This window comes from Lycorma delicatula, chromosome 10 (assembly GCF_047948215.1).
Source record: "Lycorma delicatula isolate Av1 chromosome 10, ASM4794821v1, whole genome shotgun sequence".
Taxonomy (NCBI): Eukaryota; Metazoa; Arthropoda; class Insecta; order Hemiptera; family Fulgoridae; genus Lycorma; species Lycorma delicatula.
Window position 1 is genome coordinate 102452471 of NC_134464.1, and position 15696 is coordinate 102468166.

Genomic DNA, 15696 nt, shown 5'->3' on the forward strand with positions numbered 1-15696 from the left:
AACAAAAAGTTTAAGCTGCATGTATTTGGCTTTGGAGTGAATGTCTAAGATAGCCCAATTATCTATCAAGCAAATATTAGACAGTTTTTCTTTAGATTTATCACAGATATTACTGAATTATTATTTTAACCTTTTCAGATCAACCTTTTCAAAGGTTAACCTTTCTTTACAAAAAGAATAATATACCTTTGGTAATTTGTTCATCAACATTTTCAACTGCATTTTTATCTCTCGCTTGAACAGTAAGTATTATAACTGCAGCAGTTTGATGGTCTAAAGTTGAATTAACCATAATTTCACCAGTTGTTTGGTTTATCCTGAAAAGATACATAAATGATATAATTATAAAAAGAAAGAGATATTTTTATAATTATATAATAAGCACATATATGTATAAACGTATATAAAATAATATTTTAAAAAATTTATTTAACCACCTTACCAGCAAAAAAGCTGTTTTTTCAAGATCTTTCGGTTTTTTTTTCAAACCATCATTAGGGGATTAAAAATATTATAGGTCAAAAATTAATTTAAATGTCAGGAAAAGATTTTTGAAAGTATATGTTTGGAGTGTCGCTTTATATGGAAGTGAAACTTGGACAATCGGAGTATCTGAGAAGAAAAGATTAGAAGCTTTTGAAATGCGGTGCTATAGGAGAATGTTAAAAATCAGATGGGTGGATAAAGTGACAAATGAAGAGGTATTGCGGCAAATAGATGAAGAAAGAAGCATTTGGAAAAATATAGTTAAAAGAAGAGACAGACTTATACTCCACATACTAAGGCATCCTGGAATAGTCGCTTTAATATTGGAAGGACAGGTAGAAGGAAAAAATTGTGTAGGCAGGCCACGTTTGGAATATGTAAAACAAATTGTTAGCGATGTAGGATGTAGAGGGTATACTGAAATGAAACGACTAGCACTAGATAGGGAATCTTGGAGAGCTGCATCAAACCAGTCAAATGACTGAAGACAAAAAAAAAAAAGGTCAAAAATTAAAATGAGAATACAGTCATTACTGTTTGATTTTCAACAATTTGAGTATACTGTTGACACTCAAACAGTCATGACTGTGTATTCTCAATTTAATTTTTGACTTATAATGTCTGTGTGTGTGTGTTTTATATAAAATGGGACTAAAAATTGCATTTGCGAAAACAAAAATTTTTGACTAATGATAAAAACTGCTCAAATTTACTTAGTAAAATAATTAAAAATAGAGAAATTGATAATTTCAAATAGTGGAGAATGGATCGGCTGGAATTCTTTAGATAAAAAAGTGTTAACAGTTAGAACTAATAAACTAGAATTATCTTTCCAGCTAACAAAAAACACATACAACAAGCAATCTTTATCATGGTACTCAAAATTTTGACAATATAAAACCATTATAAAGTCAGAAGCATTCTATGCAGCAGAAACCCTAAGACTGCAACAAAATTCTACTAGAAAATTTATAAAAAAAGAAAAGAAAATTATAAGAAAAATTTTAGGTCCTAAATTTGTAAGTAATCAGGTAAAAATTAATTCTGCAAAATAAGCTTTATACTACAATTAAAAAAATGTTAGATATGATAAGAAAAGTTGAACTGCATTTACTCCCATTTATTTAGAATGAATAATAGTAAATTGACGAAACAAATTTTCGATTTCGTCCAAAGTAAAAAAACTAAAGGCAAATGGTTCACACAAGTCAAAGACCTAAAAAAACTGAAAAAATTATAAGAGAAAGAGAAATTTTAAAGAGAATATAAAAAGATTAAAATAAAAGGTTCCAAGAAGCGCCAAAATACAAGAACAAAAGAATTAAACTTTCTGAAGAACAAAAGAAAGAGATATCAGAAACAACAAAGAGGTGTTGGGCAGATAGAAAAACAGAAAAAGGAAACAACCACAAATAAATAAACGATCTAACATGTGCCAAGGTGAACTATTCGGGAGAAAAAAATCTTATATTTTATTTTTTATACATATTTTATATACAAAGTTATTGTTGTTAAAATAATAGTTACTATTATCTTTTCTGCTACGTATAGTTTCTATGCTTAGTTATGAAGCTAAGAAAGGTAAGCAGTACTAAACATAGAAAAGATTTTATATTCTTTTAGATATATTCTTTATATAACAAAACAAGAGAGATGGGAATTAAAATAGTAAAACTTACATTCTTATCATAAATTCTGCCTTCGTTAAAGGTATTTGTGTCTTTACTCTATGATAAGAGGTATAAATGGGATAAAGTACAAAAGCTGATTAGATACACGGACAATCATCTTTTCATGTAGAATAAATTTATTCATCTTATAAACCTAAATTACTGGATAATACATACAGAATATTGAATTATCCAACAAGAATCTAATTTAAGGTAAAAGTTCATTTATTAGTTTGAATGAATGATACTTATAATTATTTAAATATGACATTACATTTTTAATTGTTACAAAAAGAAAATACATTACGTTTTAAAATATTTTATTAAACAGTTTTATTATCTTTTATTTGAAATGAGAAAAATAATTTGGATGAACTATGTAGGCCAGTTGGTTGGTTACCACCTGCACATTCTAATTCTAGCTACTTGGAATGAGTTAAAATTGTATTTCAAGAAACAATATACATTTTACACCTATAGCCTAATAACCGTAAAAAATTTATTTATGGTTTTTAAAATTGAGTGAATTCTTATTGATCAGATTCTTTCTTTGTTGTGATTGATGTAAGTTAATTCAATGTAAGTCGATTGATGTAAGTGTTTCTTGAATGGTAAAAGTTTTACTTATCGGTTGGAAATCGGTTATCAGTGTAATCTGATTTCTAATCAATTTAAGATTTTAGGAAATACAGATTGCACTGTACAAGTTTATTACTTAGAAAATGAAATATTGTGATTTTTCATTTCATGAATCACAAAAACCTATTGTCATACTGACTAAAGGTATGAGAAATCTGCTTAGAATGAAATTGATTAAAACCTTGTAAATATTTCATAGTATTTTCCTTTTTTCAGTATAACTGAAAAAATCATATTTATTTTAATTTTCATTACTTCAATATTTTCACTTCACTATTTTCATTACTATGCATGAGCAAAAGCCTAGGTGCATGCACAAGCATTCACGCGCGTGCGCACGCGCGCACACACACACCACAAAGTTATAACTAAAAAATGGGAAGCCTTAAATAAATTTTATATAAGTAAAAAATTTGCGAAATTGAATCAAAAAATTTCTTTTTAGCTCAATCTTTTATAAAGAAAATTCTAAACAAGGCCAACAGTTCACACCATAAAACACTGCAGAAAACAAATATAATATTTCTTATAAGCTTTAAAAATTAAATAACCTAGTTTTGTGATTGAAATATATTCATGTGTTGTATTTAATACCCTCATTCTTACAAGTTATTAGGTGGTCACAATTTCAAATATTATAAACTTATTATTAGACAGGGATTATAAATGAAATAGATACTTTTGATAGTTTATAAAAATTTTACTTTTATATGTAATAATGCAATATGGTTTTACAGGAAATTTTTTTTAGCTGGAACATTTGCTGTTGTGGATGTCAATATTTATTATTGTACCCTACAACCAGTACGGCAAGACAGCTACTACTGTTGCAGAGAAAGTTTTTTGTTTCCTCAAACAACCCAAAACAAGCTCTGCTACTGTTGTGCAGTGATGTTTTTGAATAAAGTTCAGTAAACAACCACCAAGGCAATCTTTATGACTACAAAAAACAATAAGAAAACACAGGATGTCTATGTAAAAAGAGAATTTCTGAAAGATCTTCCACATCAGAACAAGTGAATAGAATTAATGACATGTACCAATGTAGTCCAGGTATAACAACTAGATTACTAGTATAGATTACAAATTCTGCAACCAACTGTGTGAAAAATTTTGCAGAAACAGATGAAAGTGATATCTTACAACTTAGAGTTAGTACAACGTTTAGGGCCCCAGGAGTTTACCTGGAGAGGGCTTTGGCTCTGGTGAAGAGGAGTGATGATGTGCAATATAAGAATTCAAACAAAAGCATTCTCATCCCTCTCACTCCAACTTCAACGAATGACTACATGTGATGCCCCTGTTAAGCTTAGCAACTCATCAGAAAGTTTGGGTATCCACCTCCACCATGAGGTGAGTCAGCGAGCAGATATATGTTGGGGGCTGTGAAGTCCTTCCTTAGTGAACTGCAACCTGATGGAGGTCAGTTCTCATCTCAGCAAGTAGGTGATGTTACAGATTTGACTGCTGAAACAGTGTTTTATTTATTTTTATGGTTGGAACAATTGCCTAAAGGAGACAGCCCCTCCATCATGATGGGTGCTGTAGGCCAATAACCTGCACACCCTAAGTTATCATTAAAAATAAAAATAAAGAATCAACCGGACCAGAATTCAGGTGTAAATGGGAAAACGGTGGAGATTTTAGTTAGATAAAACAACTGGCAAAGGATGGACAAAAGCAGTGAGCTCTTTGTTCCTCTGGGTAAAAAGCCACCGGGTAAATGAGGATTCAACTAAGTAAGTGAAGTAGGACATAGTTTAATTGATAATGATAAAGTCTTATGTAAAGATTTCTTTGTGAACATGCAGGAACATGATGACTAAGAGAATGGCTTTCATTGTTTAATTTTTTGTAGTGAGTATACATTTCACATTAATGGAAAGGTTAATAGAGCAATATTTGAATATGGGGAACAGAAAACCCTACAGAATCTGTGCAACATACACACAATTCACAAAAAATGCACATTCCAAATAAATATTAAGACTATTTTTAAAAGGTATATCTATATACACTTTTTTAAAAGTAATCATAAGAGTGATCTATACAGATCACTCTTATTTCGCATACACATGTGTGCACAGTAGGAATTTATTTCAATAAGTTAAGTGAATTGTTAAGGCCTCAACTCAAGGAAGATACTGAGAATCTTTATTCTCATATAAGTTGGAGCTGTCTCACTGACAAACAAAGGTTCAGTATTATCTCAACAAACATTTTCCAAGAAATTGGATTGCTACAAAACTACCAAAAATGTACAATTGGTATGTTTGGCACCAAGAATATCTTGTGACTACTTTTTGGGGGTTTAATAACAAAGTCCCCTCTTTCCTGCTGGTGTAGATGATTTAGAACAATGTATCATAAATATTGTTGCTAGTGATGAGTAAATATCCTTTCACATGTTTGGGATGAACTGAACTACCTCACTGAAATTTCCAACGTTGTTTGATATCTGTCATATAGCTTAAGGTGTACATACACTACACTTATAGATACAAATTTTAAGAAATTTCCTTTAAAATTGTTTAAGTATTAATCTTCATATTTGTAAAATTAACTTTTTACAAAACATTAAAGTGTCTCAGCTATAATAACTCTGTATAAAAATAATAGATTCATTCATCAAATTCAAGTAACACCCTAATAAATGACTGGATTATGAAAAACAACAGATCTCATGATAAAGTAGATTAATAACAAATCCAATAGTTAAATAGCTGTTAGCTAACAGTTAAAAACACTTTTTTAGTGACTGAATGCCCACGATACTATTGCTTTGTTTGTAGGGCTGAATCAAGAGCAATATCTCTAGATAATTCATCTGAAAGGTGGACAAAACTGAAAAAAAAAAAAAAATATTAATTGAAGATTGATGAAATGTAGTATGATGAGTACTGTAAGAGGTAAAAAGATGTAGCATTTAAGACAAATAATTAAAGATATAAAATATTTTCCAGCAAATTTCTTAGTTGGTTATAAATATATATTATTATTAAATCAGTAGCAAACACTGAAATTATTTTTAAAAATACATTAAAAAAGCTTCAAAGAAATGCATACCTGAATGCATGCTTATAATCATATGGATGTGTCCCTCGTATAACGACACCAGTCTTATCAGCAGCTTTGATTGGTTCAACAAGAGTATATTCAATATCGGCATTTAAATCAGGATCAAATGCAGTTACTTTTAAAACGGTTTCACCTGTAAAAATAATTAAATACTCCACAGTAAAAACACACATATATGTTAGTATATAAATCAAATTCTGTGGCTTAAATGTAAAACTTAATATTAGTCTTCTGTGGCTTAAAATAAAAATTAATATTGATTGACGAAGTTTAGAAATATGGAAACATAGATGTGTAGTAATACTACCGGGGGAATCTGACTAAGTGTTTGCACTGCTAGTAGTAAGATGGAGAGACAGTACACTATTTGTATGTGATAGAACGTCATCATAGGTAGCAAAAGCCAATCACTTTGATGTTTTCATACTGTTAATTATGTGTTCTTCATTTCCATGTTTTATAAACATGAGTATTTTCATTTTTCATTTCCACATTTTACAAAGAATGTCTTCAATACTCATTTTTTGTTTTCACACACTAAATAAAGCACAGTAAGTAAATAAGCTTTTGCAACAAAATTTGTATAGTTTAATTCTGAGAAATGCTAGAAAAAGCTGAGAAAAGTGATGTCATCTGAACATGAAAAAGGGTTTAAGGAATTTGACTTTTATTAAAAATATTTAATTTAATTTAATTAAAAATATTTAATTTGACTTTTATTAAAAATATAACAGACTGAAATGTGGCAGAAAAAATGTAAAAAAAAAAAAAATACAAGAATCATTTCAATATTTGAAAGAATTTAGAAACAAAATCAACTCTTAAAAATAGGCAGTTTAATCTCTTTTGCTAATGAATTTACATGTAGCTTATTATTTCTCAGGATATGCTGTCAACAACAGAATGATATCTGAGAAATAGTTTTCAGAAAATAAAGATATTCCGTATTGTAAAATTCGAGTTATGTGAAAGAATATAAACTCTTATCCTTTAATAAAAAAAAAAATATCATTTTTATATTAAAAACTATGCTGTTTTTACAATTTACCAAACATAATATTTTTTTTGTCTATCATATCATTTACTTTTTAAGTTCCAGCATTTTCAGTTAAAAATAAATTATGTGCGTTTCAACAGCCATTTTTGCTTTCCTGTCTAGATGTGCTCTACTAGAAGGGAAAGTATTATAATTGGTCTAATTTAGGCATATGCTGTTTTCACTGAATCTTGACATTTTTGACACCTAAGGAATCCAAAAAACCAGATGCAAATTGTCTGAATGTTCGTCGTATATACATGTGTTTGTTCGGTCTCTCACTGCAAATCACATTATATCTCCAGAACTACTGGACCGATTTTGGTCAGATTACTTCTACATATGGAGCATTGATGCCATTATATTTTCAACTTAAAAGGTCAAGGTAGTGAGGCTGTAGGACAAGGTCACACTCAGTATCTCGAGATTTCACCTAATTAAGGTCATACTTTTCTTGCACATTTGTTAACAATTAAAAAGTAACAATATCTGTATTCCTATGTCTACTTAGCATACTATGCTAAGTAGACATAGTATGTCAATAGTACCCCTGCCACCACACATAGGCTAGCATCACAGTTGGTTATCTTGGAATTTCTCCTTTTCCCTGTGAGAAACTCTCTTTTCCCTCATCCTCTTGGACCAGAAAATTTGAAATTCCACAGGGTTGCCAACCAAATTATTTTTTATACTTTAAATATTAATTATTTCATTTAAGTTAATATTTGAAAGGTTAGTAGCCCTAGCATACAAATGTTGTAATTGTCTGCTATGTTGTGATATCACAGGTGAGTGGTAGAATTAAATAAATGAATAATATTTAAAGTGTAAATAAGTAACTTAGTCTGGCTGGGTCTCGAATTCAATCCCTTGGTTGACTTGGTATCTGGTGCATTAAGCCTCGTGGCTACACCATGTCTGCCAATCGTACAAGCAGAATTTTTTCTACGTAAGTAGTAAAACTACATTAGTTTAGTTAGTGCCGACCATCGCTGCTAGAACTGCCACACCCGCGCGAATTAAATACAGTATGCATGTGTGCTTTAGTTAGAATCACTGAATTAAATAAAGAAAAAAATATTATATTTAAATAAAATGATAAATATTTTAAATTAAGTTTGTGTGTATGTGCATGTGCGTATGTAAGCTGTGCATCAGAAACAATCCATGGTTGTAGGACTTTCCCGGAACGAATGATGGGAAAGTGTCATGGTATTTTGCTTCCTGATTGTGTGACGGGAAAGCCCTACAACTGTGTTGTCAGTTTTTCTAATATAATAGGTGGAACTAAAATCCCTTTTCAAAATAAAGCCCTTAATATTGTTATTTTACTTATCCTATATTCCTAAGAAAGCCAGCAACAATTATAACTCAACTGCAAGTGAGTATTAAAGTTAAATAAAAACCACTAAAATATAAAAATGTCTGTTTCAATAGTCAAATCCAGCAAGAAGTCTATTATATATTATACATTTAACATAACAAATAGATATAGCTTTTTTGTAAAAATTCCAGAATTATTTCATTAAATAAAAAATTACAATATAAGAAAATAAATAATTTAAAATTGATGATTTACCTTTAGGTGTTTTTTCTGAAATGTGTCTAATATAATTTTCAGTGATAGGAAATTCAGGTGGTTTATTATTTACATCTTGTATATTTACAGTGATAACAGTTTGTGCAGTTTCTCTAATGGGTGAACCACTATCAACTGCCAAAACTGTTACTTCATAACGGCGCACACGTGTCACATCTGGATCGAGTATTGCTGCTTTCGATAATGAAATTAGACCAGAACTAAAAATAAAAATATTAAATTATTCATCCACACATAAGTACATACAATGTCAAAATAAAATCATATACATTTAAAATATTAATCGTGTACATTTTTTAATATTGACAGTATTTTCTTAGCATAATAATGTGATCTTATACACCAAATTTAGTTTTAAAAAGTAAAGTATTCATCAGTTGAACAGAATGCATTACCAATTAAAAATGTCTTCAGTAATGTTGTTCATCTCTTAAACCTTTTAGTCTATTTGAATATTTTTTATTAATTTAGTTACAAAATGTTGGATCTTTTTCAAACAATTAAAGATTATTCTATTCAATGTAAATATTTTTCTTATACCTTGTACTATCATCACTGATATCTTTATTCTTTTTAAAGCTAAAAATTTAATGTTTATAACAGTTATTTAATTGTACAATGTACAAAACTGGTAATACAAATGTTTTACTTCCAGGAATCTGTTTCATATCTAACAGTCCCTTCCATTCTTCATAAATTAGAACATGATGAGGCACCCCTTAAAAAATACCTACTTAATATATATGAAATAATAAGACCATAATAGATTGCTAAATTTATATTTTTATAATTCTAGCTATTTTTCTGAAAGCATTTACATCAAGAACAAATTCATAGAATGATATATTTTTTGTTGAATAACTCAAAGTAATTTAATTTATAGACAACACTTTCATTTAATGTATAGTTACAGATTAGTATCTTCAATTTGTTCTATATACTTTATTATATTTATTTTAAATTCCAATAAAACATGTACAAAAGTCCATGAATAATCTAAACCCCGTGTAATTCACAGTACCGTGTAATTGAAACTCAAAAGATAATGAAAATGTAAGCACTAGTCTAAGTAAACCAATAGGAAGTGTGGTAGAAGCGACTAGAATTATTAACCTTGAACTGGAAATAACGAAAGAAGATATTACGAACCAGATTAACATAGACGTGAAAGAATGTTTCCGTCTTAAATCCAACGATGTCATTATTAAAGCAGTATGAAAATGTTAGATGAAAATGTTGAAAATGATGATGAAACTGAAATAGAAGCAAAGAGTGTAAAGGATGAAGCAGCAGAAAATTGTTATAACATTTGTATTCAGCGGGCAACAGAGAACAACATTCCACCGTATAAATACTGTTATTGGCTGAAATATGAAAAGACATCATAAAAAAATCACTAACTTCAATGAAACAGACAAAAATCACAGACTTTTTAAAGAAACAACGATAAAATCCATGTTTAGAACGTAAATATCAATACATTAATAAAAGTGCTGTTTGTGTTCTAAAAGAAAGAGTTTCAGCACTTATTTCGACTTCCAAAATTCCCTCAATACCCTACCCTATTACCTTCAAGTTAACCCTTGATAATCCAAATTTTTCGTAACTTGAATAGCCATGGGTTTTTATTAGTTTGAATTATCCAGGAGCTTCTGTATTTAAACAAAAAATTGTTATTCACTTTTAGTTACTTTTTATTACATTGTGATTTATTAATTAATATCAAAATAATTCTATTTCTATAACAAAAAGTAAACATATTTTAATACAGACTTATTCCAGGTTTATTTAAGTATCTTTTCAGCAAGGCTATTAAAATTTTTAGATGAAAAGTTTTTATAAACTTCTACTTTTAGAGCCAAAGCACATTACTTCTGCTTTTATAAATAAAATTACCAAATATCAATAAACCTTTTTTAAGCTACTTTTTTATATCTTCAACTATACTATAAACTCCCTTATTGATATTCCCATATTAAGATTGCAATCATATTCTGCATTTTATTATAGATGTAAACTGAATGTTATTCTGATAACAAAGAGCCTACTCATATATTTCATTAAAATAATTACTTTTGTTTTCCTTTTATAAGCAATCACCTTCTGTAACTATATACAAGATGTACTTTATAATTAATGATCAAAAGATAAAAATGTTTTTAAAGGAAATCCACACACATTATCTGCAAATCATTGCTGAATAACATTAACTAACTAATTTACTAATTGCATTTTTTTAACTCCTTATTTTGGTAGAAAAAAAAATAAACTGTTGCAAATATTCAAAATCATTCATTAATACATATTTACATATTTCTTTGTTTATTTCATCTTTCAAACTATAATATGAGTCATCTCTTAAATATATAAATAAATTGCAATGAACAAAATAGTCCAATATGAAAATTGTAAAAAGAATGGACAATATAAATAATTTTTAAGACAAAATAATATAATATATACCAAACCTTAACTTTTTATTATCATCACAGTTAAAAATTCTACATTTTTAACTAAAGCAACTCGATTAATACCTACGTGTTATTTATATAAAAATTATCAGCACCAGTTCCAATACGATATTCAACCTGGTTGTCAGGACCATCTGGATCGGTTGCTCTTACTGCTACTACAGGGCTGTCAGGTGGTAAATTTTCTGGTATAGAAACATTATATGGTGAACCACGGAAAACTGGTCTCTGATTACCAGGTACACCAACTCTCACATAAACTGACACTGATCCGTGTAGCGGTGGAACACCTATAAAACCAATAAATACAAAATGAATACAAAAAGACACTAAATAAATAAAAGTTCAATTTGTATATATACATAAATATAAACATATATATTACCTATTTTATTACATAAAGTTTATCTGTATCTTAAGGCATTATTATTTTAAACAATTAATCTTGGCTACTGGATTTTTTAAACATAAGCAACAGTGCATTTAAAAAATATAGTAATAGACACCTTTTGGATCAGAAATTAATTTTTTTCCTTTTTATAACAGAATTTTTTCTATTTAATATTCCTGCAAATACAGTCCAGGCGGTATCTGTTTTGAGTTGGACTTTTTTTATATGATCGCTAATTTTTACTTTAATGCCTCTGGAATATGATCAGAAATGTTTATTTCATTATACACCAGCTGAAAAAGGTGTGCTTAAATTTTTATTAAACAAAATATAAAAAAATCTCAAAATCATCCATTTTTTCTCATATTTCTCTAAATAACTTGATAACTGTTCATTTTAGAGAAAAAATTGAGAGAAAAAAGTTTTGTTGTTATATTGCACAAACAACATCATTGGTTGCAAATCAAAAAAATACATTATTATTGTTGTAAAAAAAGGAATAACTGTCAAAAAAATGAAAAAAAAAACAAAATTTTTGGTAATTTTTTTTGAGTTCTTATAAACATAGGACCTTCAGATTTTGCCTCAAAGAACTTTTTAAGAAGATAAAGCAACACACCAAATTTAAAAAAATCAGTCTGACAGTTTTTGCTGTCAGACAAAATCTGACAGCAAAATTATTTTGCTGTCCAAATTTAAAAAAAAGAAATGCGATTTTTCTGAATTGTGTAAAACCTGAAAATAAAGTCAATAGATACTTGAAAATTGAATCATATGGAAAAGAGCACGCAAACTTTTAAATGCATTTTGAAAAATTTAGATCAGTTAATTAGGAGAGCCTAGGAAATTTTTCAAACATACTTGCAATTTTAATAAACAAAATTATTGTTTTGTGATTGTGAAAAATTTAGGTTATGAATATTTCAATGGAAATATTAATTTTGACCACCCCTGAATCCATTTTGAGTAGTTTTGGTGTGATGTCTTTACATACGTATGTTTGTATATAGATCACAAAAGGTTTGTGATATACATCACAACATCTAGTTGTGCACTTCCCCTTTTTATTATAATCAACTGGACCAAAAGTATGCAAAAATCTTTGACCTTTTTCTTAACTGTAGTAATAAGCCCTCATTGAGAGCTTTTCAACAATATATCATAAGGTTCTTATTTTCAATGGTTCCACAGTTATAGCCAAATAAACTTTTAATTAATGAAATATTTGGATCTTACAAAGGGAAGGACATCGGTTCAAATTTGACTTCTCTTCTTATTTTTTTCTTTAATTAAAATATATTGATTTATTAATAATTATTAACTTGTGATTGTAAAAAAAGTTTTATAATAAATAATAACAATTAAAACATATATATATATATATATATATATATATATATATATATATACGGGGTGTGATAATAAAGTAATGAGACTGATTTTTCTTTGCAAGATGTGGCAACCCTGCAGCTTGCGTAGGTACACCATCTTTGACCTTGGTCTATAAGCTACTTCTAGTCCAAGCGGCACATTGATACAACTGCTCAGTCGTGAGTTGTGCTGTAATATTTGAACACGTGTTTGTGTCCCTCGTCACAGCTTTTTGGACATCTTGTGTTGTTTGAAAATGGTGTCCCTTGACCGCCATTTTGACTCTTGGAAATAGAAAAAAGCCGCACGGAGCGATATCTGGTGAATAAGGTGGCTGTTTTAGTACTGAAATTTGTTTTGAGGTTAAAAATTGCTGTACTGACAGAGCAGTATGAGATGGCGCATTATCGTGATGCAGAATCCAATTATCAGCAATGTTGGCACGGACACGAAGAACTCGTTTACGAAGTCTTTCTAAAATTTCTTTGTAGAAATATTGGTTAACTGTTTGTCTAGGAGGCACCCACTCTTTATGAACAATTCCCTTGGAATTGAAGAAGCACACAAGCATGCATTTCACTTTTGACTTTGACATGCGAGCTTTTTTTGGTCTTGGTGATCCCTTTGAGCACCATTGCGAACTTTGGCGTTTTGTCTCTGGATCGTATTGAAAAAACCAACCTTCATCACCAGTGATAACACGGCTCAACAAATCTGTTTTGTTTTCCGTTTGCTCTAACTGATCAGCTGCCACATTTTTACCGTGTTTTTCGCTGTTGTTAAAAATTGTTAAAAATCTCACACTTTTTGGGGACCATTTTTGCACAAATCTTTCTCATACCAAGATCTTCAGTTAATATTAGACGAACCGTTTCTCGATTGATGTTGAGTTCTTCTCCAATCATTTTCACGGATAATCTTTGATCAGATCATACGATTTCACGCACCCTGGTCAAGTTGACATCTGTCCGTGAGGTTGATGGTCGTCCAGTGTGGTCTTCATCTTCAACATTCGTTCTGCCTTCACTAAAAATTTTATGCCACCGAAAAACATGAGCTCTTGACATAACCTCCTCTCCAAAAGCCTTCTGAAGCTTACCATAAGTTGTCGTCGCGTTTTCACCCGATTTAACGCAAAAAGAAATGGCATACTGTTGCGCAATATTTTGCAGTTTCATTCCTGTGATGAGAGACGCAAACACGTATTCACTTATTACAGCACAACTCATGACTGAGCAGTTACATCAATGTGCCGCTTGGACTAGAAGTAGCTTATAGACCAAGGTCAAAGATGGTGTGCCTACGCAAGACGGTTGCCACATCTTGCAAAGAAAAATCAGTCTCATTACTTTATTTTCGCACCTCGTATATATATAAAATCAGAAGTTATTAATGAAATAAAATTGTATGTACTTTTAAAAATGTGTATATCTAATTTAATAGGCATACAAAGAAGTCATGTGGTGTCCATATCAGATTTTTATTTTAAATCGATGTCTTGTAAGCTAAAAAGTTCAAATATCATACTGGTAAATGTGAATTATTGCTAAATATCGATCTATTAATTTATCAATAACAATTTATTCCAAAAGCTGCACAATGCACGTCAGCTCTGATCAGTTATATTTCCAGAGATAATTAACGAATCGAAACTTAATTTTTTAAAGAAGCATCTTTCTGAGTACGTGTGCTTTTTAAAATTAAAATTAATTTAGATAAAAATTCATGAAAATATTCAATTCGTTTAAAAGCAAAAAAACTTACAAGTGTTTGAAAAATTTCCTAGGCTCTTCTAATTAACTGATTTAAATTTTTCTAAATGCACTTGAAAGTTTGAGTGCTCTTTTATATGTGATTTAATTTTCAAGTACCTAGAGACTTTATTTCAGGCTCTAAACAATTTGGAAAAATTGCATTTTTTTTTAATCTGTGTATTGCAAAATGATTGCGCAAAAACAATCAAACAGATTTTATTGAAAATTGGCATGTTGCTTTATCGTACCAAAAAGTTCTTTAAGGCAAAATCTGAAGGTCCTATTATAATATAAGTACTCAAAAAGAATTCACCAAAATCTTTTCTCTCTTTTTTCTTTTTTTTGAGTTATTGTTATTTTTGCATTAGTAATAATGTATTTTTCTATTTGCAACTGATGATGTGCATAAAATTGAATAACAAAACTTTTTTCTCTCAAATATTTCTCTAAAATGATCAGTTATTGAATTATCTAAGGAAATGGGAGAAAAAATTGGATATTTGTGATTTTTTTACATTTTGTTTAATAAAAATTTAAGTACACCTTTTTCAATTGGTGAATAATGAAATAATCATTTCTGATGATATTCCAAAGGCATTAAATAAAAAATTAGTGATCATATAGAAAAAGTCCAAGTATGCCCATTTTAAAATAGATACCGCCTGGACTAATAGTAAACAGTGCAGATGAAATGCTAACAGTCATTATGTTTTGTCAATACACCAAACATAACAGTTAATTAAGTATTTAATACAATGAAAGTTTAAATAATAAACAGTATGAATTATTATGACAAACTTAATCATCATATTAAATTATTGAAAAATGTATCTTAACAATTAATTTCTATATTAATTTCTATATCTTAATAAATTAATTTCAATTTATTTCTGAATTGCTATTTCTATTTTATTCAGGTAAGGCTGCAGCTATGGGGAAACCATTTGTGACATCCTTACTGAATATTTATAAGGGTCTAAAAGAATAAATGATGTAATTAAGAATGTAAGATAGATTCTACACACCCAGTTATTTTATTATTAAACTTACTGAACATTGTTTAATGTAGCCTCTGTTGAAACCTCAGCTAAGATTCATTAGAAATTTGATGATCAATTTCCCTTTTAAGGATAGGGATGACCCAGACGAAGGCAGACTTGCAACTAGTTATAATGATAATATTTTTCGCTCTGTCCCTTA

The 15696-nt window shown here is 29.3% G+C and overlaps 1 protein-coding gene across 6 annotated transcripts in view; it reads right to left on the reverse strand.

Moving 5' to 3' along the window:
• LOC142331738 (cadherin-87A-like) overlaps nt 1-15696 on the reverse strand; it is a 218044-nt gene that overhangs the window by 49167 nt on the left and 153181 nt on the right. For all 6 annotated transcript variants that reach the window (XR_012758077.1, XR_012758076.1, XR_012758075.1 and 3 more), the window contains 4 exons: nt 11048-11270; nt 8489-8709; nt 5862-6006; nt 187-317 (listed from right to left, as the gene is read on the reverse strand). Coding sequence is in view for 3 of the 6 variants with exons in the window: in XM_075377792.1 (XP_075233907.1) it covers nt 187-317; nt 5862-6006; nt 8489-8709; nt 11048-11270 (720 nt within the window). In the remaining 3 variants the exon portion in view is untranslated. The remainder of the gene's footprint in view (nt 1-186; nt 318-5861; nt 6007-8488; nt 8710-11047; nt 11271-15696) is intronic.